Source organism: Aythya marila (genome assembly GCF_965140915.1).
Source record: "Aythya marila genome assembly, chromosome: 11".
NCBI classification, from domain to species: Eukaryota; Metazoa; Chordata; class Aves; order Anseriformes; family Anatidae; genus Aythya; species Aythya marila.
In genome coordinates this window covers 21,863,084-21,888,694 of record NC_139052.1, presented here as the reverse complement: position 1 = coordinate 21,888,694, position 25,611 = coordinate 21,863,084, and the positions used below count along the sequence as shown (strand labels likewise).

The following is a 25,611-nucleotide window of genomic DNA, read 5'->3' as shown; positions in this document are numbered from 1 at the left end:
CTGGATGCGATCCTGTGCTATGTGCTCTAGGTGTCCCTGCTTGGTAGGGGGTTGGACACTGTGTACTCTCCAGGGTTCCCTTCGAACCTCAACCATTCTGTGATTACCATGTGAGATATAGACATACAGTACTTAATATATTCATTCCATTGTGCCCAACCTTTTAAGTCATCCAAAGACAAAGAGACTACACTGAGTCATTAATGTTAAAAATGCACACGTGTGTAAATCCAAAATCTAACCAGGACTGGCAGTCAAAGACTGTAAGTAGTTACCTATATGGAGAAGCTGAAAGGTCATGGCCTCTGGCCTCATCCTCTCGCCGAACTTCACAGACACGACTGAACACAGATGATGCTTTCTGGGAGCTAGCAACGCAGATTAAAAAAAAAAAAGGCATTAGGGATTGTGAAAATACAGCATAACGAGTTTTCTAGCCCCCTGGGAAAACAACTACTGGCATTAAACATTCAAATTGAGTTTGCTGATGTAGGCAACAAGAAAATGAGTGTGATGGTCAGACACTCAAAGGTCAAGAAATTACCCACAATTATATAAGCACTTCTATTATTTCTGCAGACACTCTCACAGCCAAGAGCAATCTAGCAATTCCAGAAAACGTAGGGTGAAGAACTACAGCACCATCAGGAGTTTCACCATCACTATTTCTTGCAGCCACTGGGGAACACCATTAGACCATTTATTGCTTATTTAAAATCTTCATGACAGAGCAAAATTATGGGGAAAGACTTGTAAAGCAGACTCTGAGAGATCAAGTTCAACCTGCACCTACAAAGGCAACCCAACATCAACCAGTGAGGACTGATGACCATTCATCCTCAGCACTGAGGCATAATTACCATCCAGCACCTAATTCTGCGACAAGAGGTACTAAGTTTATTTCAAAGTTTTCTCACTGCTTCAAACCCTTATACTTCACTCAGACCACTATAGATAGTGTCTTCTCACTCAGATTCTTATTAGTACTTACAAATCATACAGTCTAAAAGACACAACCAAGCAACCCTAGGCGATGTGGGAATACAGTACATGATAACAAGCCTGTTTCCAAAACTATTTTTCTTACATGTGTGGTAAGACAGATACATACAGATTAAAAGATCAAGGAAGAAAACTTATATTTTGGTCAACGCGTTAAACTGTGATCTCAATCCGTCAGTGACTTTGTTATGTTTCTATCAGCCTCATATCAAACAGAATTTTCTTTCAGAACTCCTCAGAGCTGAGACTATTTGCAGAAAATTGCACAATAACAAAGAAAACCACGTTTGAAATTTCAGAGGTTGATAGTGCAGACCTGCATTCTGGACTGCACAAGACATGAATTTCTGCTCTGACTATAATCAAAAGGAGGTAAAATGCTGATGTTAGTAGGAAAGCACAAAGCCTACAGCAAAACAGCAGGTAGGAAACCTGCTGTTTTGGACCCACCTCGCATCCACATCTACTCACTTAAAACCTGATGCAAGAACTAAAGAGTTGATGCTGTTGCTACCTTTAAAAGAGCTCCCTACTTCTATGTCTCATTTTAACTGTTATTCCCCCTTCCACTGGTAATGAGCAGAAAAAGGATCTAACCAGACCTCTGTGTTGACTCTGCACAGCAACAAGCCCAGTTACCTGGCAGCAGCAGCAGATCCATTTTTCCTGTCACTGGCTGTAGGCTCTGAAACAAGAGGGAAGGGAAGGACAATTTCAGTGTCACAGTCTCTCCTGTCCTTCTAAGCACCCCACACCCAGTGAGCTGAGAGGTTGAGTAATGTCAGACAAAGAGTCCTCAGGCCTCCCCACCCAACTTACCATCACAGCCCTGAGCCTATATACATGTACATATGCAAGTTTTAGGCTATTTGACTGAATGTCACTGTTCTGATTAAAATGCTATCAAACTTGTTCATTCAGATCATACTTTCAGTATCTTTTCATTCCTTAACATAACCAAACTCTTTTTCTGTCTTGTGATTACATGTCTCACAGAGCACCCACAAACAATTGCAATGTACATTGCAAATGCACATCACAATTTTCAGTCTGCTGGAAATATCTTTCCCCCACAACAGAGGCCTCTCTTCTCACTGCCCAAGAAGAAAAACTGCAAGATTTCAGAGACCATCTCAGGGAATGCCATGGAGAGATTCTAAGTCAGGGTGTTGAAGTCTAGTACAACCTGTATGTTCCAAGGTTTCAGTCTCTTACTTTCCAAGCAGAACCGCAGGGATTCCTCACTCCCATCATTCACAGGGGTAACAAGGTTCATTTGCAGAGAGAGTTTTGCATCAGCCTCAGGAACTACATGAGAATCTCCTTTTTCACACACTTCTGACACATCTGTTGATACCACTGCACTTTCCATGGTGACATTGTTGGTCCCCATTGTACCCTCAGCTGTAACATCACTAGTTGCTATAGTGCTGTCTGGACAACTATCAGCCACTGAAAATAGGAAAACAAAGAAGTAAAAATGGAAATAGCCATTGTGGTTCCCACTGCTGTGGTTCAGGGCCCAGTTTGGTTTTGAAACTGCTTCACTGCATGCATTATTAGTGATAGCGCAGTAGTGGAAATTCCTCTCTGGTCATCCTAGAGTTCTGAGAGGATCAAAGTTTTTTAGCACAAGTATCATCCATAGCTTGTGATGAGAGCAGAATGATTTACTATTTACCAGAAATATGCAATTCCTTTTCTCCAACACATGCAAGCTGTTATTTTGTGAACCCAGCAGAGAAAGTCTTGCAAAACGACGAATGCTGGGAACAACCTTCTTTTAATTTAAGTGCTTTCACTACTCAAAGGGATCTTCTGCATTCTTTAATGGAGTTATATATGGGAATGCAATGAAGGAAGGTATGTTCCATACAACCCCATACTAAGGTAGCAAACATCTTCATTACAGACCGAGGAAAGAAAAAGAGGGATGAACCCTCCTCAAACAGCAGCAATGTTTTTTGCCAAGACAGGTTTGAGTTATCCTATGATCCTGCATCTAGAATAAAAAGTTCCAAACTGAAGAGAACCATTTGGGTCAAACTCACCAATTGGCGTGCTGTGTCTTCTAGGTCCCATTTTAAGCTGGCCAGTAAGAGGTGGTGTTATGCTGGTCAAGGGCTGAATGATATCACCCTCCTTTGGCAAAGTAAAATGAAATGGGGTTCCTAAAAGACAGGGAGAGCCAGGATTAGTGATTTCAGGAGTGTACTCCAGTCCACGTACAAAAAGCAAAAGTTCACTGCAGTGTGGAAATGAGGAAAAGCATAACCCTTGTGCTATCCTGTACAAAAACTTCCTGAACAGTTAGTGGACTCAGGGTTGCTGCTCTAACTGATCTTCCTCACTTTTCATGTGGAAAGTCTCTCTCGGTCGAAGTCTGGACTGTGGTCTACTTTGACGCAGTTGTCTCCAGAAGCTAGATGAAAGCGAGACTAAATATCCTCATGTGAAAAGGACTTCTGCAGAACGCAGGTTTTCTTGAAAAGTGCTCAGGATTTTGCACAGGGAACAGAAACAAAGCCAGAAACAAAAATGAAAGATAGGACACAACTGTATTGGCAGAGCTATGTGTTGCCTGAATTCATAACCTAACCTTGCACAGAATGGTGTATTATCATCATGGATAACAGAAGAGCAACTGACGTCATCTACCTGGACTTGTGCAAAGCATTTGACACTGTCCTGCATGACATTCTGGTCTCTAAATTGGAAATACGTCAATGTGATGGATGGACCACTTGGTGGGTAAGGAAATGGCTGGGTGGTTGCACTCAAATAATTCTGTTCAATGACTTGACATCCATGCGCAGACCAGCAATGAGCAGTGTCCCTCAGGCGTCGCTACCGGGACAGGTGCTCTTTAACATTTTTGTCGGCAACATGGACAGTGAGATCGAGTGCACCCTCAGCAAGTTTGCAGATGACACCAAGCTGAATGGTGCAGTCGACATACCGGAGGGAAGGGATGCCTTCCAGAGTGGCCTGGACAGGCTGGAGAGGCTGGAGAAGTGGGCTCACGTGAACCTGATGCAATTCAACAAGGCCAAGAGCAAGGTCCTACACCTGAGTTGGGGCAATCCCAAGCATAAATACAGGCTGGGTGGAGAACAGATTGAGAGCAGCCCTGAAGAGAAGGACTTGGGGCACTGGTTGATGAGAGACTCAACACAAGCTGGCAATGTGCACCTGCAGCCCAGAAAGCCAACTGTATCCTGGGCTGCATCAAAAGAAGTGTAGCAGGCTGAGGAAAGTGATTTTCACCCTCTGCTCCGCTCTTGTGAAACCTCATGTTTAGCTGTGGGGTCCCCAGCCTAAGAAAGACATAGACCTATTAGAATGGATCCAGAGGGCTGGAACACCTCCCCTGTGAAGACAGCTGAGAGAGCTGCGGTCGTTCAGCCTGGAGAAGAGAAAGCTGTAGGGAGACCTTATACCAGCCTTCCTGTACTTAAAGGTGGCCTGCAGGAAAGATGGGGAGGGACTTTTCATCAGGGTGTGTAGTGACAGGACAAGGGACAACAGTTTTAAACTAAAAAAGCATAGATTTAGATTAGACATTAGGAAGAAATTCTTCACTACGAGTGTGGTGAGGCACTGGAACACATTGCCCAGAGACACTGTGGATACCGCATCCCTGAAAGTGGATGTTGGAAAAGTGGAAAATTGGATGAGGCTCTGAGCAACCTGATCTAGTGGAAAGTGTCCCTGCCCATGGCAAGGGTTTAGAATTACATGAGCTTTAATGTCCTTTCCAACCCAAATCACCATATGATTCTAAATAGCTAGCCTTGGGTCAGCAGATATACCCCACTTGGACATAGTCCTGTGCAACCTGCTCAGGGTGATCTCAACTGAGCAGTGGGTTGGACCAGATGACCTGCAGAAGTCCCTTCCAACCACAACCGTTCTGTGATTCAGATAGCTACCTATGAGCTTGAATATATAGCAGCAGTCAATGAACAGTTACACAATAACATCGGAAACTTGCCATCAGAGTAAACTTTTAAGGGAAATAACAGATATTGCAGTATTATAACCAGCTGACAGCTGCCACCAGAAGGACATTAATATGCAAGCATCAGTCTTTACAGATTACATGGAATTTTTAAATAAGATTAAAAGAATAACCATTTCCTCCCCCACATTATGGTCAAAATTGGTTTTCATCATCTTTAATCCTAACCTTCGTTTTCACAAAGCATTGCTCAAACAATGCAAATCACATTATAACTTCTAATTTTAATAGGCATGTATTAAAAAATAGCAAAACTAAACAGTATTGGAAATTTTCTAGTAAAGGTTTCAAGAGCTAGCACCAGATACTCACATACAATTTTTATTTATCGCAAGACATAGTGTATCATTCTGCAGTTACACAAGATGCTCACATATAATATACACAACTGCCTTGGGGGAAATTATGCCATAAATACATGACAAAGACATAACCCACTCATGGGGGAAGGGGGAGGGAGAAAGAAAAAAAAAAGATAGCCTGTAAAAAGTTATTTACTGTCCTTTTGGAAACTCATCTTCACCATCAGCCACTATACCACCACAGGTTTTGAAGATATGGTTCAGCAACTGCAATATCCTTAAGATCATCTTAGGGACTCCAGAGTGTTTTTGCAGTGGACAGGTATTTCACAGAACAATGATATTCATACTTTGTGGGTTCACTGCATATCAAAAGGCCAATTACCATTCCTCTCAAATGGCTTTTGAATGCCTGACCTGAAAAAATGCATAGTATGCCTGAAAGCTTAATTACTTTCACCTATCTGTACCAACCATTCAAACAATGAAAGGTTGTATTTCTCTAAAATCTTCTCCTATATCCTTAAGACCATCATCCTGTAACATTTGCTTTTATCTTTCAACATCAAAAGATCCAGTCTTTCTTTGGCTCACTTTGCCGCTCTCCAGTTTGCTAATGCTAAGGTATAAAAAATTTCAATTTCTTAGATAACTTTCACAGGGAGAGTTGGATGTTTTACAGCACAGTGCAAATAGCAACTACCAGCATAGCACAAAACTACACCCTTAGGAGACAATCGATTCTTCCAGCTGTGCATCAAGCTAAGCAAAGCAGATTTGTTATCCTCTTCTCCTGTAGATGAAAATTTAAGTCTCACTCCATTTTCTACATGTGGTGATGCCTCTTGCACACTATTACTGCATAGATAGCCAGCCTGAAGCTCAGGCCCCTCTGCTCTACTTCTTCTCCCTACCCATCACTTCTAAAAGGGATGTGGTGCATACTATGGCTCTCAGCCACATGAAGATGTGCACAGAAGACTATTAGTGGATGGCCATTTTGTCTTCTGTGCACACATCTACCCAATCGCTCTTACAGATCGTGCTACAGGATTATTTTCAAAAGAAGAAAGCAGAGAGGAAAGACCACTATGTGGAAGACCTAGGAACATTTTACTATCTAAGCAGCTAATAAAACTAGAGCAATTACTTATATTCAAACTGGTACAGTGTGGGGGAGGCAGGGCCAAAAATATCCATAACCAACACAAACCATGACTTACATTTAAGAACTTCCGCTTTCTCTTTCAAAAAGCCATCTCTTACCTCTGCTCTTAACTCACTCACTAGTGCTGCTAGACAGGACAGAAGCTTGATTACATCAGTGTTCTCTGTTGGTATGTTATACCTACCTGTGATACATCAAAAAGGACTAGATTAGCAAATAAGAAAGAACTGTATGTACTTCTAGAAGCCTTCCAGATCATCCCTTTTCTCCCCCTACTCTATCATATTCCATCCTATGAGTGTTTGGGGTTTTTTTGTAGAATAAATGAACAGTTCACTTAAGCTCATTCAAGGCAACTTCATAAACAGGAGGATGTGCCCCTACCCACCTCACCATTGGTTTCTACTCCTGCTTCTTGGACTCTTCAAGATCCTTCTAGTCCTCACCCAAAGTTTGTGCATACTAATGTATGCTTCATTATCTGAGGATTTGCCTCCTGTTGGAAATAACTGTTATGAGAACAAACCTGCTTAAAGAGAAGTCGGATGATGCTTTAAAGCTCTTCATACCTTAGTCAGTGTGATGGCAACAACAAAAAAAAAAATTACGATGCATACTTTTCCATTGCAGCGCAGGAGTCTGAAGGCAGCAGGCAGAACATCTCAAAAGCCTCAACTCTCTCGTAACATAGAGCAATCCTACGTGATCTCAAGGGACATGGACCTGGCTAAGAGCAAAGTCAGGACCCTGAACTTTAGAAGAGTGTACTTCCACCTGTTCGAAGAATTAGTGGATGAGATCCCATGGGACAGTCTTTAGGGACAGAGGATCCGATCAGAGCTGGCAACTCTTTAAGGATATTTGCCTTAGAGCGCAAGAGCTCTCTATTCCCATACACAATAAATCAAGCAGGGAAGGTAGGAAACCAGCATGGTTGAACAAGAACCTTCTGGTCAAACCTAGGCAAAAGAAGGAAATGCACAGACGGTGGAAACAAGGCCATGTGCCCTGGGAAGAGTACAGAAATACTGTCTGGATGTACAGGGATGGGAAATGGATGGATGTCTGGATGGGGTCAGGAAAGCCAATGCACTGACAGAAGTAAACTTGGCAAGGGATGCAAAGAAGAGCAAAAAGGGGTTCTACAGGTACATTGGACGCAAAAAAAAAAAAAAAAAAAAAAAAAAAAAAAGACTAAGGAGAGTGTTGCCTCTGACAAATGAAGACAGTGAACTGGTAACAACAGATGTGGAGAAGGCTGAGATACTGAACAACTTTTTTGCCTCAGTCTTAACTAGCAGTCAGGCTTCCCATGTCCCTTGCGTCCCCAAACCTCTACGCGGGGGAAAAGAGAGCAAAGTCCCTCCCACTGTAAGTAAAGAGCAAATTCAGGACCTCCTGATGCAATATGAGTAAGTTCTGGGGAGAATAAGTGCTTTATATTTTTCAAGTGCTAAATAGTCAGGTACTGGAGCTGATATCATTGATAGTACAAGTCTTATATTGTCAGGGCAAGTAGCAAACACTGTGTGTCAGGTATCAAGTAATCATATGTAATTACCTGCTCCAAGCCAAGATCGCAGAACAGATCTTCCTGGAGGCAGTGTTAAGGCACACGCGAGACAAGGAGGTGATCTGAGACAGCCAGCACGGCGTCACCAAGGGCAAATCATGCCTGACTAATCCGGTGGCCCTCTACGATGGAGTGACTGCATCAGTTGACAAGGGAAGACCGACCGATGTCCTCTACCTGGACTTCTGTAAGGCTTTTGACACAGTCCCACACGACATCCTAATCTATAAATTGGAAAGATATGGATTTGAAGGGTGGACCATCCGTCGGATAAGGAATTGGCTCGATGGCCATACCTAGGGAGTAGTGGTCAATGGTTCTATGGCCAGGTGGAGGCTGGTGACGAGCAGTATCCCTCAGGGGTCTGTCTTGGGACTGGTGCTTTTCGAGATCTTCATCAAGGACATGACGATAGGATCAAGTGCACCCTCAACAAGTTTGCAGGTGACACCAAGCAGAGTGGTGCAGTTGGTACGACAGAAAGAAGAAATGCCATCCAAAGGGATCTGGCCAGGCTGGAGAAGCGGGCCCGCCACGTGAACCGCGTGAGGTTCAGCATGTCAAGCGCAAGGTGCTGCACCCGGGTCGGGGCAACCCCAGACAGGAGTATGGACTCGGAGAACTGTTTGAGCAGCTCTGCAGGGTTGACCTGGGGGTTCTGGAGGACGGAAGGCTCGATGTGAGCCAGCAGTGTGTGCTTGCAGCCCCGAAGGCCAACTGTGTCCTGGGCTGCATCAAGAAAGGTGTGATCAGCAGGTCGAGGGAGGTGGCTGTCCTCCTCTGCTCTGCCCTCGCGAGGCCCCACCTGGGAGGCCCCACCTGGAATCCTGTGCCCAGGTTTGGGGACCCCAGCACAAGAAAGATGGGGACCTGTTAGAGCGAGTCCAGAGGAGGGCCGCAAAGATGATGAGAGAGCTGCAGCACCTCTCCTGTGAAGAAGGGCTGAGGGAGCTGGGGCTGTTCAGCCTGGAGAAGAGAAGGCTCAGGGGAGACTTCACTGCGGCCTTTCAGTGCTTAAAGGGGTCTTATTAAAAAAAAAAAAAAAAAAAAAAAAAAAAAAAGATGGAGGGGGACTCGTTACTCAGGTACATAACAACAGGATAAGGGGGAACGGTCTTAAACTAAAAGAGGATAGGTTTAGATCAGACATTAGCAGGAAATTCTTTGCTGTAAGGGTAGTGAGAGCACTGGAACAAGTTGCCCAGAGAGGCTGTGGATGCCCCATCCCTGAAAGTGTTCAAGGCCAGGCTGGATGGGGCCTTGGCCAACCTGACCTAGTGGGTGGCATCCTTGCCTATGGCAGGGAGGTTGGAACTAGATGATCTTTAATGTTCCTTCCAACCCAAGCTGTTCTATGATTCTATGACAACTCTACTATTTAGTGTAATATAAATATGCAAGATACAACCACAAGCATTAATTTTCAAGTTAATTTTCTCCAAACATGGCTCATTTTACACCTCTCTTCGGAATGTAAATCAAGCTAAATGTGATGTTTTTAAGTTGTATTTAGATTTATCTAAGAAAAGATGTGTTAAGTATGATATGCAAGAGAAATATTACCTCAAGCTAAAAGAAGTTTTATTCATGCTCTCTTGAAAAAGAAGCTGGGGATTGTGAACTCAATGAAACCCCATACAGAAGTGGAATATAACGTTCAGCTTCAGTATATAATTATAGCTATTCATCTTTATCATCATTCCAGCAGTGTCCTGCCAAACAGTTTATTTAATAGAACCAATACTCTTGTCAAATTCGAAGACCTATACTGTTCTCTTGACCATGCCACATCATCTTCAGAGATATCCAGTCCCAGCATAGCAAATGCCCCATGCTAGTTAACATTAAAGTCTTTTTTTTTTTTTTAATTCAATTTTAAAAAATGTATTTTCTTCTACACAAAAAGTTATTTTCCTTCTTTCAGTTAGAGGAAATTAACAACACAGTATCTAAAACATCATCACTCACCTTCATGTTAAATAATATTTGATCTCCTCTGTATCTTTACACTTCCCTAATATCTAAAATGGCTTAATAGAAAGGAAATAGGTTTTACTATACTGATATCAAGTACCTTCATTCTTGCCATATACAGGATTCTACACAAATTGAAGTTATCAGATTTTTAAGGTTTCAGAATTAGGGGTCATCAAATGAAACTAATACCTGGTGAAATAAAGACAGTTGGGGTATTATTTTTTTAAAACTCAGAATATAATTTAAGATGTCAATCCTCCTATTGCAAGAACCTTTGATGCCTAGAACTTTAAAGAGGTTAAAAAAACACAGTGAGAATTTTCATGGAGGGAGAGAAGAACACCTATTCAAGAAAAAAAAAGTTCCTAAACCGTACATTTTTGAGTGATGAAACAGAGGCTTCTGGAGAAGTATCTCCCCACTACATTTTTGCTCTTATATTCATCCATATGCATCTGCCATTCAATATTGGGGAAAATACAGGGGGAAATTGTATACCAAAGTAGACTGATTCTCTTCTGACTGGTTAATTCCTCAGTTCACAGAGAACATGATTTTCAGTCTTTAGTTTAGTACTATTACATGGGCACAATGAGCTTACTGCAAGCCCCTAAATGGGAAGGACCAAAGAAGGGAAAAAAAAAAAAAGAAAAAAACCACAATAGAACATCCATACCATTAAATGGCAACAAAATAATCTAACAAAGAGGCTGGTATTATTGGTCCACAGAATATCTAAAACCCTGGAAATGCAGATTTTGTGCAGAGCCTCCAAAGTCTGATACTGATTGCACACAGGAACAAGCTCCCCAGGGAGGCAGTCACTGCACCAAGCCTGTCTGAATTTAAGAAGTGTTTGGACTGTGCACTTAGTCACATGGTCTGAACTTTTGGGCAGACCTGTGCGGTGCCAGGAGTTGGACTTGATGATCCTTACGGGTCCCTTCCAACTCGGGATATTCTATGATTCTGTATTTTTTTCCCCTAATTTGAAAAAATGAATCATGATTAAATCAGACCACTTTTAAACAATAGTGAAAGCTTTCCCTAAATCTCACTGAAGTGGCAGCCCCCAAACTTTGTACAAGAATTTGTGGAATTCAGATGTACCACAGCAACATACCCTAAATCTGAAACTGATGACACTACTGTCTCAGTTGACAAAACAAATGCTACCAAATTGCCTCCAGCATGCCATTTGCTTAGTGCTTGGTTCCCCATGCAAACAAAGACCTTAAGTCAGAAAACACATGAAATCATTGCATTTCTAGTTAACTGAAACGCTCTTCTTTCTTGCTCAGCAACAGCCAGAATTTTGTTATAACATTCTGAAAGAAACTGTTTGTCGCTAGTTATGGGATGTTAAAGAAAGCAAAACCAAAAAAACACTTAAACGCTTCATTGGTAAAACCGCATTCAGAAGAATGGGTGCAAAAGTTACATCAGTTAAACTGGTATGATAGCTGGCATACTAAACAGTGCTCAAAAATACAGACTGATTCATATGAGTTCATTATTGAGAAAGTGGAGTTTTTAAATCTAAGCAAAGAGATCAGAACCCCCTAAAGCAAGGGAATTTTTGTATGACTAAACATATACTTAGCTCAAAATAAAGCAATCATGGTAGAAGTGTTTCTCAGATGTCAGTGATATTAAAAAGCTATGGCCACAAGGCTCCATGTGGCTTGAAAGTAATTTAAGCTTTATTTTGCTTTAAAATAGGTCAACAGATATTAATAGTAAAGTCCAGCTTGAAAAATGCTACTGTCCTTTGCTGGAAATCTCTCCAAAACTGATGACACACATAAGCATTCAAATCTCTCTTCTCTACCGCACTGTAATCTAACTTCTACAGATATGAATATTTACCTGTCATTTGTAATTTACAACGCAAAATACCTTCATCCTATTTTTGAGTATCTCAAGTTTTTGTTACCAGACAGTTCCATACTATTAAACAGCTTTTTGGGGGGTATTTTCCAAACTTGTCAGAAAATTTGGTATTAAAAGCACACAAGTATTACACTCAATCCCTTTTCATCCAAATCTCCATCTAGCACTTCAAAGTCATCTCACCTACGTCTGCTCAGACATAAAGAAGAAAGCTCTTCATCTTGTTCCTTTCTGAAATCTGCCATTCTGACCTTTCCGAACAGGATCACATGTTCCAGAAGTCAGCACGGTTCAAGGTCACAAGAACTGAAGAAAAGGGGAGGGAAGCATATAAGAATGCACTCAAAAAGCTATCAGGAAGAAACAGCCAAAGCTGTCATAAATGGCAGGATCAGTTCATAAGTGGAAAAAGTAAACAAGTAGTTCAGAAAATAGCAAAAAATATTGGACTAGTGAGACTGATCAGAGAAGTTTTGAAGAAATATACAGGTCTTGATAAAAAACAAACCGTAAGTTGGCAGAGGACATAAGTGAGATATCCCCCACTGACAAAGAATAGATCTCTCGGTGACAAAGAATAGAAAATTGCTCAGACCAGTTATCAGCTCTGAGTCCATAAAGGGAAAAATAAGACTGAACATTAGGAAATATGTTTGAGCTGTATATCTTACACTAATTTCTCAAAATAAAAACAAGAAAACATTGAACAAAGCTCTGAAGAACAGACTATAGGACAATACTACAATACCACAACCTTCAAGTGCTAGGAGTGATTCAAATCTAGTCCATGGTTGTATAGGTTCCATAAAACAAGATCATAGACTGGTCAATCTGAATCTACCAGGTGGTTCATAAACATCTTCCCTGTTGAACATCTCATTTAATTTAAATAGCACTCCGCAATTATATTAATCTTCTACTGTACTATAATTGAATGACTTAGATAATTCAGAGCAAAAACTACCCAAATCACTGTAGAGACTTAAGTAAACATAAACTAACATACTGGTCTGCTCAGATGTAAAGACAATCACCTATTGAGAGCTAATGTTTCCACACACTCAGCTTTTAGTCACCAACTTCAGGAGACAGGAAGTTACCTACTGCCATCACAAGATGGGGAAAACTCTCTCCTCTCCTTCTCTCTGATCCTGCAGTTTATAATGAAAAGTTACATCACAAAAATGTGTATGACTTAATACCAACTAAAACACTGTCTTCTATTATTTTCTCATTTGAGGAGAACAGAACTGCTTTAAAACAGAGCCAACGAAGAGGCAGAATCTCCACAAAACTCAGGTACAGCGTTCCAGATTCCTTAACTACACAACAGCAAGTTAAAGAGGTTTCAATACTGAAATGAAACCACGGTAACATTATAAAGAGTTCATGGCTCTATTCAGACAAACACTTTAAGGCAGCATTGTTGGGGTTGCTCCCTTTCATTGTTTCCAGACACTTATTTCCCATCCTTGACCAGCACCAGCAGTTATGCAGAGCTGCATGGCAAAACATGAAAAAAAAAAAAAAAAAAAAAAAAGCAAAAAAAAAAAGCAAAAACAAACAAACAAACAAAAAACACTTTTCAATCTGTTGTTGGTTAAGCTTCAGACAGAACTGTTCCTTATTCTATCTCACTTCAAAAAATCTTGTCCCAGATTTAAAAAAAAAAAAAGGGGGGGGGGAGGTGGGGATACACAAGGATACGTGCAAAATAGGTTAAACTTCTGTCAGTTTTTACTTTGCTTCATGACAATGCCTACTGAAGAGCAGCTTATGTGAAAATAAAAAGCATTCATCTTTAAATTACTCAAGATAGATTTGCTATATTAATGTCTCGCTTAAAGCTGCTCTGTATGTCTCCACAAAGAAAATCCTCCCCTGAGAATGAAAGGAGAAAATAAATAAATAAACAAACAAACAGTAAGGACACCTAAAAGGGAAGTATAGACTACCACAGACCCTTTTCCTTTCAAGGACACTACCATTGTTGCTTCAGGAAAAAAAAAAAAAAAAAAAAAAAGCGTTACAGAAATCCATCAGCATTGCCAAGGTCAGAACATTCCAAGTTTTCAAAGTTGCTCAGAGTTTCTACCGTAAAACAGGAAGGGGGTGTTAGGAGTATGAATTACTTTTCATCACTGTTGCCTGCAGCAGTGCTGCAACGGTGAAAAAGGGAACAGCACCTTACACACGTTAACAGTAACTTTCACTGCTGCTCTGAAGATAGGCTGTTCAACATCCATTCAGAACCAGCGCTTCCCAAAAACTCTGAGGACTGTACACAGCCCCCTTGACATTATTCAAAGTATACACATCTACAAACTACTAACCTAAATTCACTTACCATTGGAAGGACTGGGAGACTTAGCAGCTACCCTCTCCTGTGGCTGCATCTTCTCTTCTTGCTCCAGATTCCTTGTCATAGCAGTATCCTCTGTACTCTTCTGTATACAATTCTCCTGCTGAGCCACAAGCATGTCAACCCCTTTCTCCTGCAGTGGTGTGTGATTCTCCATTTTCATTGCCTGGTCTAATTCTGAACCATCTGGGTGGCTTTTCACACACAATACCACTTCTGATGGAATGTCAGTCTTTAATCTAGGAAACAAATTATTATGCTGTTCCATTAACTCCCCTACAGAAGGCTTAGATAAAACTTTACTGAGTTTTGGCATGTTTTCTGAAGCAGCTTTAGAGGACAGTTTATCCATGTTCTTTGCCTCTCCAATGCCAGAAGTACAGTCTTGTAAAGTTTCTTTTACACAGCATTCTGGTCCAACCTTTCCTAATTCTTCGGTATGACCAGACAATTTTTTGCTATTTTTACCAGAGCCACCAGCAAAATCCACTTCCATGTCTTCATGACTCTGTACTTCCCTTTCAAGGATAAACCTCTGAGAAAGGGCTATGTTAACAAGAGACTCATCTTTGTTTATTTGTTTCTCTTCTACTTGCAGCTTTTCTTCTTGTTCTTCACATTGAGTCTCAGGAACTGCCTCAGGTTCAGAACTCTCTTCCAATGGATAACCCTGAGACCGTGCTTCTCTGCCCTGAGTACAGGACAAAATCTCAGGCTGACCAGACTGATGTTCAGCAGCTTGACTTCCAGAAATACACCCATGATCCTGATGAGCTGTAAGGGCTAGTGACTCATTTCCTGTTTCACCTGCACTAACTAACTGCATTACAGGCTTTCCTGCAGTTTTTATACCCTCTTTTTTTGCTTTTTCACAGTTCTCAGAGAGGGCTTGATGGCCTGCATCCAGTCTCAGTTTTGTGTTGTCATTCTCCACAGCACAAAGGCTCAAGTCTGAGGCCTTGCATTCAGGAACCTTCTGTACCCATAAAGTTTCACTATCTTGGCTAGTTTTCAGAGAGCCTGAACTGACTTCTGCTTTTGTAGACTCGCTACATTCACTTACAGAAAGGATCAGACTACAGGACTCAGAAGGCTGTGGCACAGAGTCCCCCATAGGCACCTTTGACAAAACATCTGTGGTTCCAGAGAGGTTTCCTGGTAAGCACGAACAGGTCAAAGCAACAGTTTTTTCTTCTCCTTCATGTCTCTTCTCTGGGCTCTGAGTTGGAACAAAAATATCCTAAAATGAAAAAATTGGCATTCTGAACATCAGGTTATCCCAAATTGGGCTGTTTATTATTTCCAAAAGATGATGCTAGATTACAGAGCAGAGCAAGCTCAGAACAAACCTATGGATTAAAACAAGTTTTGTTTGTTTGGTTGTTTTTTTTTATCCATTTAAATAAGTGTTAACTGCCACATTCTTGCTACAAGAAATTATCATCATTCATTGCTTTTCAGTACCTCTGCCAGTCAGACATGATCCTTGGCTCACCTTTCCTACTACCAAATCATGAAGTACAGGGCAAGTATGGCAAATCAGTAGCTGTTCTCAGTCAGACAAACAAGGGTTCTGGAAAGATTCTCTATAATAGTTATATTAGCATGAAGACCACTTTCAGATAAGGAAAAAACTCTGCCTCAACTACTGAAGTCTACTTCAACCTGTATTTTCTGCCTTAATTTAATTAGATTTGTTATATTGAGCTATAAAGCCACCAAGTGTCTGTTAAATCCCTTTGAACAATATTAACTTCCAGAATCAAAAAGCAAACAACAGATGGTAAGAATAAGCAACTTAAAAGAAATTTGCGCTAAGCGAGATCAAGCCTTGTTCAAGCCTTCTCCGTGACAAATAACGATTAAATCTATCTTTGTAGAAGTCTAGTTTCTGACGCAGTTTGAGATGCAGAATGCCTGGTTCAGCATGAGAAAGTAGAAGCCTTTCAAAGAAAGGAAGAAAAAAAAAAAAGCACAAGGAAAGTTTTTAGTGTAGAATAAAAGACAAAAAATCTACATTCAGTAACTCCCTATGCCCTCTTAAGCTGTTCTATATTTTCTCTGCAGGATAAACTGCCACACATATAGAGAAATATCATCAACATATAACCGTGACTGGTAGGAACAGAGAAGCTCATGACAATCAGTTTAGTAGGGAAGCCCCACACAGAAGCACAGAGGTTCGCTCAAAAATGCATTTTCTGCAATACCCCCCCAAAAAAAAAGTCGGGATAGATATTTACATGAACCCTCACATGAGAGAACTCTGGTTGTGATGGTATAGGTAAAGATCCAGGAAAGAAGGCTGGGGCACTCTGGGATACTGGAGTTGAAGCCTGTGGGAGGACAGAAGGTCCTGGTGGGATACATGGGATAGCTATCTCCACTAGCGCCTCTCCCCTCTGCTGCTCCTGCATCAGCACCTCTCCCTGCTGCTCCTCCTGCATCAGCTCTCTTGCTTGTGATGGGATAGAGATATCCATCTGTTCATCTGGATTGAAAGAGCAGAAAATAAATTACTAGCAGATCTCTATGTTGTACCTACTTTCCAACATTCCATTAAGAGATTTTTATCTGCAGTGGTTTATGCAACTCTCTCATACTTCAATGGGTGAACCTGAAATCTTGGGGCGGGAGGGAGGAGTGGGGGTAAACAATAAATAAATAAACAAACAAACAAAATTAACACAATTATCTGTATCTTTAAATGAACAGGGTGAAGGGTTGGGGAGAGTTCATAACTATTTTGCTACCACAGGTCTACATTTCTACAATTAGAAATAAGTGTCTAAAATTTATACAAATTATTCTCTGAGGACATGTTTTTGGTTTTTGTTTTGCTATTTCTATTACAACGCAACCAAATTCAGACCCCACTAACTAAACATCTATTCTAAAGGTACTTCAGATTTTGTGCAGCAAATGAGATGGCAATCTTGCAGAAAGGAATGGCGATTTGTACTAGAAGTTCATGGATACGTTAACCCTGACAGCGAACGGGTACTTAGAGAAAATGTGCAAGAACCAAGGTATACAGAACAAGCTGTCTTTTGGTATGACCTTCTAGAATACATACATGTAACATATAAAAGCTTTTTAAAATATTGTATTAGCCATTTCACTTAGGGTAAGATGACTTTTATGACCCAGTTCTCTTTCCTACTGCCCTAACAGCATATATTTAAGCCATACCTACCTGTAGCAAAAGAATGGCTTGCCCCTAAGAAAGGAGGACAATGGCAAGAAGCACTCTCTTTTCCATATGAAGTTTTCCTCATCTTTCATGTGAAGGAAATTTTATCATGATAGCTATGCAGGAAATACTGACAGTATATTGGGATCTGAATTACAAATACAGATCTCCCTGCATCTGCCTCTTTCAGCATTCTCAAACCCACTTTACACTTTAAGTGTAATTTAAACAAGTTTTGAAAAGGCTAAAGGCTCAGACTAAACCACGAAGTACAGAAACAACCACAGGTGAGTATGCAGAAGACTTTACCTTTTGCTTGCTCCTGTTCAGTAGGACTGCTAGGGACAAGAGCACTGGATCCAAAGGCAACAGGAGATGGAACGACTAGGCCTGAAGAGCCACTGCAGAAAAAGGTAACATGGAAAAAGAACGTATATCACTAGAAAATTGATTAACTTCTCAAATGTAGATCCAGCTTGTCACATTAGGAGTCTTCTCACAAGAGCATGTCAGGTATTCTCTAGCAAAGTCTTGTTTGTTTGTTTGTTTAATTGTTTGAAAACAGAAATGCTGAGGTATTAACAGGCCAACTCCTGTTCTTACCCTTGCCGTCAGAGTGGATCCAAAGAGTGTTTATCAATATGGTGATAGGTGCTTTATATATATGTAAATATATAAAGACCTGAGAAATCATCATTGACCACACAGGCATCATTAGTTGATATCCCTGTTGACTGGAAGCTGGCAAATGCTGTCCCAGTTTTAAGAAGGGTGGTCCGTTTAAGAAGGGCAAGAAAGAAGACCCTGGTAATCACAGGCCTGTCAGTCTCACTTCAGTGCCTGGTAAACCAATGGAAAAAATACTCTGGGAGTTATTGAAAAACACACGAAGGACAATGCACCCACTGGTCATGGCCAACATGGATTCACAAGGGCAAAGTCCTACTTAATTTATTTAATTTCCTTTTATGACAACATTACCCACCTCGTTGAGCAAGGGAAGGCACTTGATGTAATCCTTTTGGATTTCAGCAAAGCTAACAATATTGTTTCTCACAGAATCCTTCTGGACAAGAAACTCAAGCATACAGCTAGATAAATGCATAATACGATGGGTGAAAAAATCAGCTGACTGGTCAAGCTCAAATGGCTATAGTAAACGGAGTTACATCAGGCTGGCAGCCAGTCACTAGTGGGATTCTCCAGGGCTTCATTTTGGGGCCAGTTTTCTTTAATGTTTTTATAAACGATCTGGATGCAGGACTCAAAGGTATACTAAGTACATTTGCAGATGATATTAAATTAGGAGGAGCTATTGACTCCCCTGAAGGTAGAGAAGCCTTGCAGAGAGATCTTGACAAATTAGAGCCTAGACAATCACCAACCACATGAACTTCAACAAGAGCAGGTGCTGGATTCTGCACCTGGGATGGGCCAACCCTGGATATACATACTGACTGGAAGACAAGAGGCTGGAGAGCAGCCTCAGGGAAAGAGATCTGGGGGTTTTGGTTGATGGTAAGTTTAGAGTGACTCAATGGTGTGTCCTGGCAGCCAAAAGGACCAACAAGCCCAGCATTGCTAGCTGGTCGAGGAAATTGACTGTCTCGCCCTGCTCTGGTGCAACCTCAAGTACTGTGTGCAAGCTTGGGCGCCACAACATAAGGAGGTCATAAAACTATTAGACAGTGTCCAAAGGAGGGCAACAAAAAATGTGGTTGGTCTTGAGGGGAAGACATGAGGAGCAGCTGAGATCACTTGGTTTGCTCAGCTTAGAGAAGAAGATACTGAGGGGCAACCTCATTGCAGCCTACAACTTCCTCACAAAAGGATACAGAAGGGCAGCCAGGTGCTAATCTGCTCTCTCTGGTGACCAACAGTAAGACTTGAGGGAACAGCATGAAGCTGCACCAGGAGAGGTTCAGGTTGGGTATCAGGAAAAGGCTACTCAGAAAGAGAGGAACCTCACCACTAAGAGGTTGGTCAGGCACTGGAACAGGCTCCACAGGGAGGTGGTCACAGCACCAAGCCTGCCAGAGTTCAAGAGGCATTTGGACAACAATCTCAGACACAGGGTTTGATTTTTGGATGGTCCTGAGTGGAACCAGGAGTTAGACTCAATGATCTTTGTGAGTCCCTTTCAACTCAGGATATTCTATGATTCTATACTATAATTGAGGAAGACAAAGCACTTATTTGAGCTCTGGCTAGGAAATGATGATTAGAAAGTCACCTGACAACACAAACTTAATGAGAAATTGAGGAGACAAGACTCTGTCACTGCCTGCAACAGCACTAGTTAACATGTCAGCCATGGCCCGGTCATCTAACGCAGTTATTTTGAGAGCACCTCCTTGCTCTCCACATTGTACAGTACGAAAGAGATAATTACAGATAATTGCTACAGTGTATTCAGTCAACTTAGAGATAAATAATGCAGTAGCTAAGAAAGTACAAGTGTCAAGGGCATGGTTTTAAGATAGGAAAGACAAACATACACTGATAATGTGTGTGACGGGGAAACTGGAAAGTGAGGATCCTCCGGGGGAGGGGAAGTAGAGAGAAAGGAATAACCTTCAGGCTTCATTGTTGGTGGGCTGTGTGGGGAGGAAGCGTGAGAACACCACACTGAACATGAAGAAGAGAATTTTGGCGGGTGTTCTCAAAAGAACAATCAGCAATTTAGGTTCAAAGGTCACAGAGACCTTGCTAGAACACAAGCTGAACTGCTTTCTGCTTTGACAACTTCCACCTAAGACCATGCACATGCAAGAAGAGGGAGTAGACAACAGAGAAAGAGCCAGCACCAACTGTGAGACAGCAGAGCAGGGCAAAAAGTCAAAGGCAGAAGAACGTACATAATATCCACTATCATTAAAAAAAAAAAAAGAAAAGTCATCACAACAGGGTAAGTCAAAGAAAGAATTACCAACAGATAGCTGGTGCTGGAATAGAGCTGATAACCCCAGCAGGAATCTTGTTGAGGCAAAACAGTTAAGCAAAGAGCTCTTTTCAAGAGTTGCCCCGGGGTTACAAGCTAGAAGCCGCAACTTCATTCTATATTCAGCTATACATACACCTTTATTCAGTGAACATAATCAAGGACACCACAGTAGCAAGATGTGAACACTCTCTCCTAGCTTACATGCTCTCCTAAGCGCTTCCACACAATTTCCTTATGCCACACACACATTCACAGTCGAAAGCGAAGATCTCAGAGTTCTAACAACAAAAATGCACTATCATTCACTAGACCAGAACTACGGTGATGACCTTTAAATAACAGAATTCATTCCTTTTGCGCATAATGCCCTCTCAAATACATCTTCTCTGTAAGATCTACTTATTAACCATAAAATTTTCTATCCTATAACTGACACTGTAATTTTTAACTATAGAACTACACGTTATAATCTGTAATACCTGTTCAAATCATGTGCACGGAAACTTGAGAACTCTATTTAACTACGTACCAGCTCCAAATTGCAAGGTACAAACACAAACAGGTGACATGGAATCCAAACTAGCTTAACTTGCTTTTGTTGCACAAATTAAGGTAAACAGATAGCATTAGCAGTCTTTGAATAAAAGAAAGCATGGTGGAAATGGTACAGAAGCTACTACAACATAGTTTTGTGTTTTTGGGGGTCTTTTTTTTTTTTTTTTTTTTTTTTTTTTTTTTTTTTTTTTTGCTTACATGGAATGACTCTGCTGTACAAGAGATCCCTGTCCAGAGAGCTGCAGGAGGTGCAGACTGCGGGCAGGGGTGCATGCCAGAGAACTTCCCTCTTCCACCCTGGTTACAGGACAGCCATTCCCTGAAACAATTTTGAACAAAAGGAAGTAAGATTAGAAATCTGGCCATTAAACAAGTTGATCAGAAAGTTTTGATGAATGATGTACACCTTACTGTAAAGTCACAGCCTATCCTTGTCTGCCTTTTTCACACAAAGGTGGAGAAGGACAGCATGTAGAAGTCCAGCATGTGAAATGTGATCATCATACAGTTCAGACGATAAAGGTAGTTTATAACTACAGAATAAATTTTTTTTCAGACCAAAATGTACATATCTTTGTACTTGGTAATTAAAAAAGAAAAATTCCCAATGGCTCCAAAATTACCCCCCCTCCTTCAAAGACATCACATTGACCAGAGATTCAATTTCCGTAAGCGGTTACTGAACCTTCCGGGTACAGGAGGTTCACACACGAAAACATACTAGCATAATCACAGTTGTACGCAAATTAAAGCTAAACAAAAACCACTAAGTGAGACTTAATTTAGTACGTGCTTTGTAGACTGTGACAAGCTTCCCTGTCAAAACTTTTATTTTCTAGACCTGTAACTATAAGCATTGCTAAGAACCCTACTACTTCTTCTCGAACCTTTTAATTATGGATACCAAAACCAGACCTAGACATCCTCATACCATGATAATACAGCGATGACCTCTTTCCTGATGCAATTTCATAATCTCTTCTCTTTCAGGAAATGAACACTAACCTAGGTGGCAAGTAAGATCGACTGAAAGCATGGTAACATTTTGGTTGCAGGGTACTGTCCTATCCCAAACAGGAACACCAATGATGCTAAATGATGCAAAGGAGTAAGGTGGAAACTACAAGAAGGATATTGAGTTGCTAGAGCATGTACAGAGAACAGCAACAAAGCTGGTGAAGGGACTAGAGAAAACAATGCTTATGAGTAACAACTGAAGGAACTAGCGGTGTTTAGCCTGGATAAAAGGAGGGATGAGCAGAGACCACAACACTCTACAACTAACTGAAAGGAGACTGTAGTGAAGTGTGCGTCAGTCTCTTCTATCAGGGAACAAGTGATCAGACATGAGGAAACGGCCTCAGGTTGCACCAGGGAGGTTTAGATTGGGTATTAGGAAGAATTTCTTCATAAAGAGTGATCGAGCCTTGGAATGGGCTGTCCAGGGAAGCGGTGGAGTTCTTGTCCCTGGAGGTACTTACAAGACATGTGGACATGACATTAAGGGACATGGTCTAGTGATGGGACTCAACAGGTGAGGTCGATGATCGGACTTGATGACCCTGAAGGCCTTTTCTATGTTTTGCCCAAGTTACGCAATGTAAGGAAGCCTACAACATTTGCCTACAGTATTTAACCACACTTTAGATTGTGTGTCACTACAAGGCATGAGCATCATTATTACCAGTTTCAGAAGACCTTTTTATTATTATTACTTTTGTTCTTCAAGGGAGACGAGAAAGGAAAGGAAACATATTTAACAAGCAACTGTCACTGTTCTATCAAGAAGTGACATTTAGACACTGCTCCACAGTCCAGTGAAAGTTGTGGCCTTTCATTTCCAGTGTTCTCGATTTTATTTGAAATTATGTGAAAAGTACTCACAGCACTCCACACCCTAAATACTACACAACTGAAAATACCAAGCAGGAATGATTATGATGACCTCTGGGATGGACATTCTTGCTCTATTTGTCTATTGTTACCTGTTACATTATTCTCAGGAAACATCTCCTCCTGAGTTGACAAGATATCCAACTCCTCATGACAAATACCAGAGGATTTCTCACTTTTAAGTGGATCAGAGACGGGCATTTCTTTCGTGGTATCCTCTTCCCCTTCCTGCAGAGCTCTGGGAAAGTAGGACACAGTCACTGGCCTGAGAAACTCAACATATCAACTGCAAAACTGTAAAGTAAATTTACTGGAATAGATTAAAGCTATGCACTTCTATATACCAGTCAGAAAAGTGGAAAAAAAAAAATCAGAAGTCAAAAAACACACACAAAACAACTTCTGGAATTCCAGCAAGAGAAATACAAAGAACAGGGACTGTTTTACCTTTCAAACTCCTCTGGCTGGCTCTCCAAAGCAGCATGCGTTTCTATGCCTGAGACAATTTGCCTGTCATGCACGTTCAGTTCTAGCAAGGTAAAGAAAAAAACAGAAGAACATTTGTCACTCAGAGGTCAACTGGACTAATACAGAGAACACGTGTAGCTCTCTAAGTTATGTATGTATATATAAAGACAAATTTTATATGAAAAAGATTTAGCATTGAACTATCAATAGAACAAAGAAAAGGATGGAATGAGGTTTCTGCCAGGCATGGAAGTCAGTATCTGATTGTCTGAATGTTTGTTCTAGAAATAAATTTGGAAAGACAGGTTCCAGAATCAGTGACAACATTTGGGAAGCAACAAGCAAACAAATAAACTAGCCCAAAGTAAAGACAAGACAAAATTCTATTCAACTAAGAACTGTGAACTCATTGTTGCACACTACCAATATGGTATTCAGAGAATCGTAACATCTATTAGTTTAAAAAAAAAAAAAAAAAAAAAAAAAAAAAAGCTACAGAGCAACAAAAACACATCTAAGATCATTTTCACATACCATCTTTAGAATCACTCTTTGAAGGTCTGGAAGAAGATGGGATAGCAGCTCCAGAGCGAAACTGATGCCTAGCATCTTCTTCATTGGGCACAAAGTCACTCTCAAAGTCCTGGCTCTGTGAGAGCTCTAGAGCTCCAAAAGGCAGCTGTGACATGCCTGTATCTAACATCAAACATCCATAAGTAATATATGTACCAAAAAAAAAAAAAAAGCCATTTTTGCCATGGCAAAAGATACGCTAAGATACTGCCAAAGCCCCAAATAAACTAACAGACTCTCAATTCAGCTGTACCAATTAAAACTATAGTAATAGTACAGGGACAGCGACCATTACATCTAAAGCCAGTGTTAACTAGCAAGGTCTTATACAATGCCATTGGGTACTACTGTATATTTGGATACCAGAAAACAATCCTGATAATATAGATTCTGTCCCTGAAAGTCCTTTGATGACAACCATTATGCCAGTTATCTCCTCTGCCATAAAACGGCTCCATCTCCTAGTGGTCACCACGCATATTCTAAGCCATCCCTTGTCTCCAAAATCCTTGGTAACGATGATATTAAGTCCTCACGGATTTTCAAGCTCCAAAGCATGCAGACCAGATGCCAATGGAAAAAGATAACAGTAAGATGCAATGGAAAAAGATGCCAATTTCTGACCAATTATTGCAGGCATGACTACCCTGGTGGGACAAGTGAGGGAACAGAACTGAAAGCTACACAGAAGATTGATCAGATTCACCACCCAGTGACCTGAGGCAGAGAAGATACCTTCTACACATGGCGAGGTAGGACAGTCCTCAACATCGCTTCCAGCTCTTTCTTCAGTCTTTACAGGGGCACTGCAACAGAAAGACCTACTCACCTCGGGGGTTCCCGCGGGCTGCCTTCCGACAGGCCGCTGCTGCTCCAAGGAGCTGCTTCACGGCGGCAACGAGCCCGGCGGCTCCCGAGCCCGCCGAGGAGCGCAGCCCGGCACGGAGGCAGGCCCCGCGCGGCTGCGGCGCCGGAGCCCCCGCGGACCCCGCTGCCGCCGCCCGTGCCGCAGGCCGCTCACGGCGCGCGGCCGCCATTTCGTCGGGCGAGAGCCCCGCGAGGGGGCGGCCGGCAGCCGGCGCACCTCGCCTCGCCTCGCCTCGCCCGGCGCCCACCTGCTCTCCCCGCCGGGCGGCGGCACCTCCTCAGCGACGCGGCTGCGCGGGCCGGCAGCGTCCGGGCGGGCAGGGCTCTCCATCGGCTCCGCAAGCACGGCGCGGCCCCGCGCCCCGCTCTCACCTGCGGGTCGCTCCCTGTCCGCCCCGCCGCCCGCGGGCGCCCGGCTGCCGGCAGGGCCGCGGACGATCTCCTGCAAGACAGGGGCACGCGTCGCGTCAGGGCCGGGCCGGGCCGGGCCGGGCCGAACCGAGCCGGGCCGGGCCGGGCCGCCGCTCACCAGCACGGGGCTCGGGCTCCTTCGGACCGGCAGCCGGCGGGCGAGCACGCCGAGGCAGGCCTGCTCCGCGTCCTCCTCCGGGCCCGCGCTCTCGGGCTGCGAGTCCGCCACGATCAGGCAGGGCGTGCCTCGCTGCGAGAGGCCGGGGTCCGGCTGGCTGCCGCCGGGATCCATGCGGGGCGCCGCGGGAGCAGCAGCGCGCGGCGCAGCCCACCCGCCGCGGCCCTACGGCGCCCGCCCGCCGCCGCCGCCCCGCGCCACGCTTCCCGCAGCCGCCATCTTGCAGCGCGC

General features: G+C 42.4%; 1 protein-coding gene across 5 annotated transcripts in view; it reads right to left on the bottom strand.

The window, feature by feature from the left end:
• Positions 1-25,611, bottom strand: part of TP53BP1 (tumor protein p53 binding protein 1) — a 40,424-nt gene extending 14,813 nt beyond the window's left edge. Inside the window, exons 1-15 of one of the 5 annotated variants that reach the window (XM_082768931.1) lie at positions 25,321-25,611; positions 25,040-25,233; positions 24,660-24,730; positions 23,886-24,047; positions 23,331-23,412; positions 22,976-23,121; positions 21,189-21,309; positions 17,801-17,892; positions 16,722-16,789; positions 16,542-16,634; positions 14,284-15,538; positions 3,054-3,173; positions 2,218-2,454; positions 1,642-1,687; positions 276-368 (exon numbers count right to left, since the gene is read on the bottom strand). In XM_082768931.1, coding sequence (XP_082625057.1) covers positions 276-368; positions 1,642-1,687; positions 2,218-2,454; positions 3,054-3,173; positions 14,284-15,538; positions 16,542-16,634; positions 16,722-16,789; positions 17,801-17,892; positions 21,189-21,309; positions 22,976-23,121; positions 23,331-23,412; positions 23,886-24,047; positions 24,660-24,730; positions 25,040-25,233; positions 25,321-25,494 — 2,954 coding nt within the window. In that variant the 5' untranslated portion in view covers positions 25,495-25,611. Of the gene's footprint in view, positions 1-275; positions 369-1,641; positions 1,688-2,217; positions 2,455-3,053; positions 3,174-14,283; positions 15,539-16,541; positions 16,790-17,800; positions 17,893-21,188; positions 21,310-22,975; positions 23,122-23,330; positions 23,413-23,885; positions 24,048-24,659; positions 24,731-25,039; positions 25,234-25,320 lie in introns of all 5 variants that reach the window. The other 4 variants (XM_082768932.1, XM_082768933.1, XM_082768929.1 and 1 more) reach the window with 4 other exon arrangements.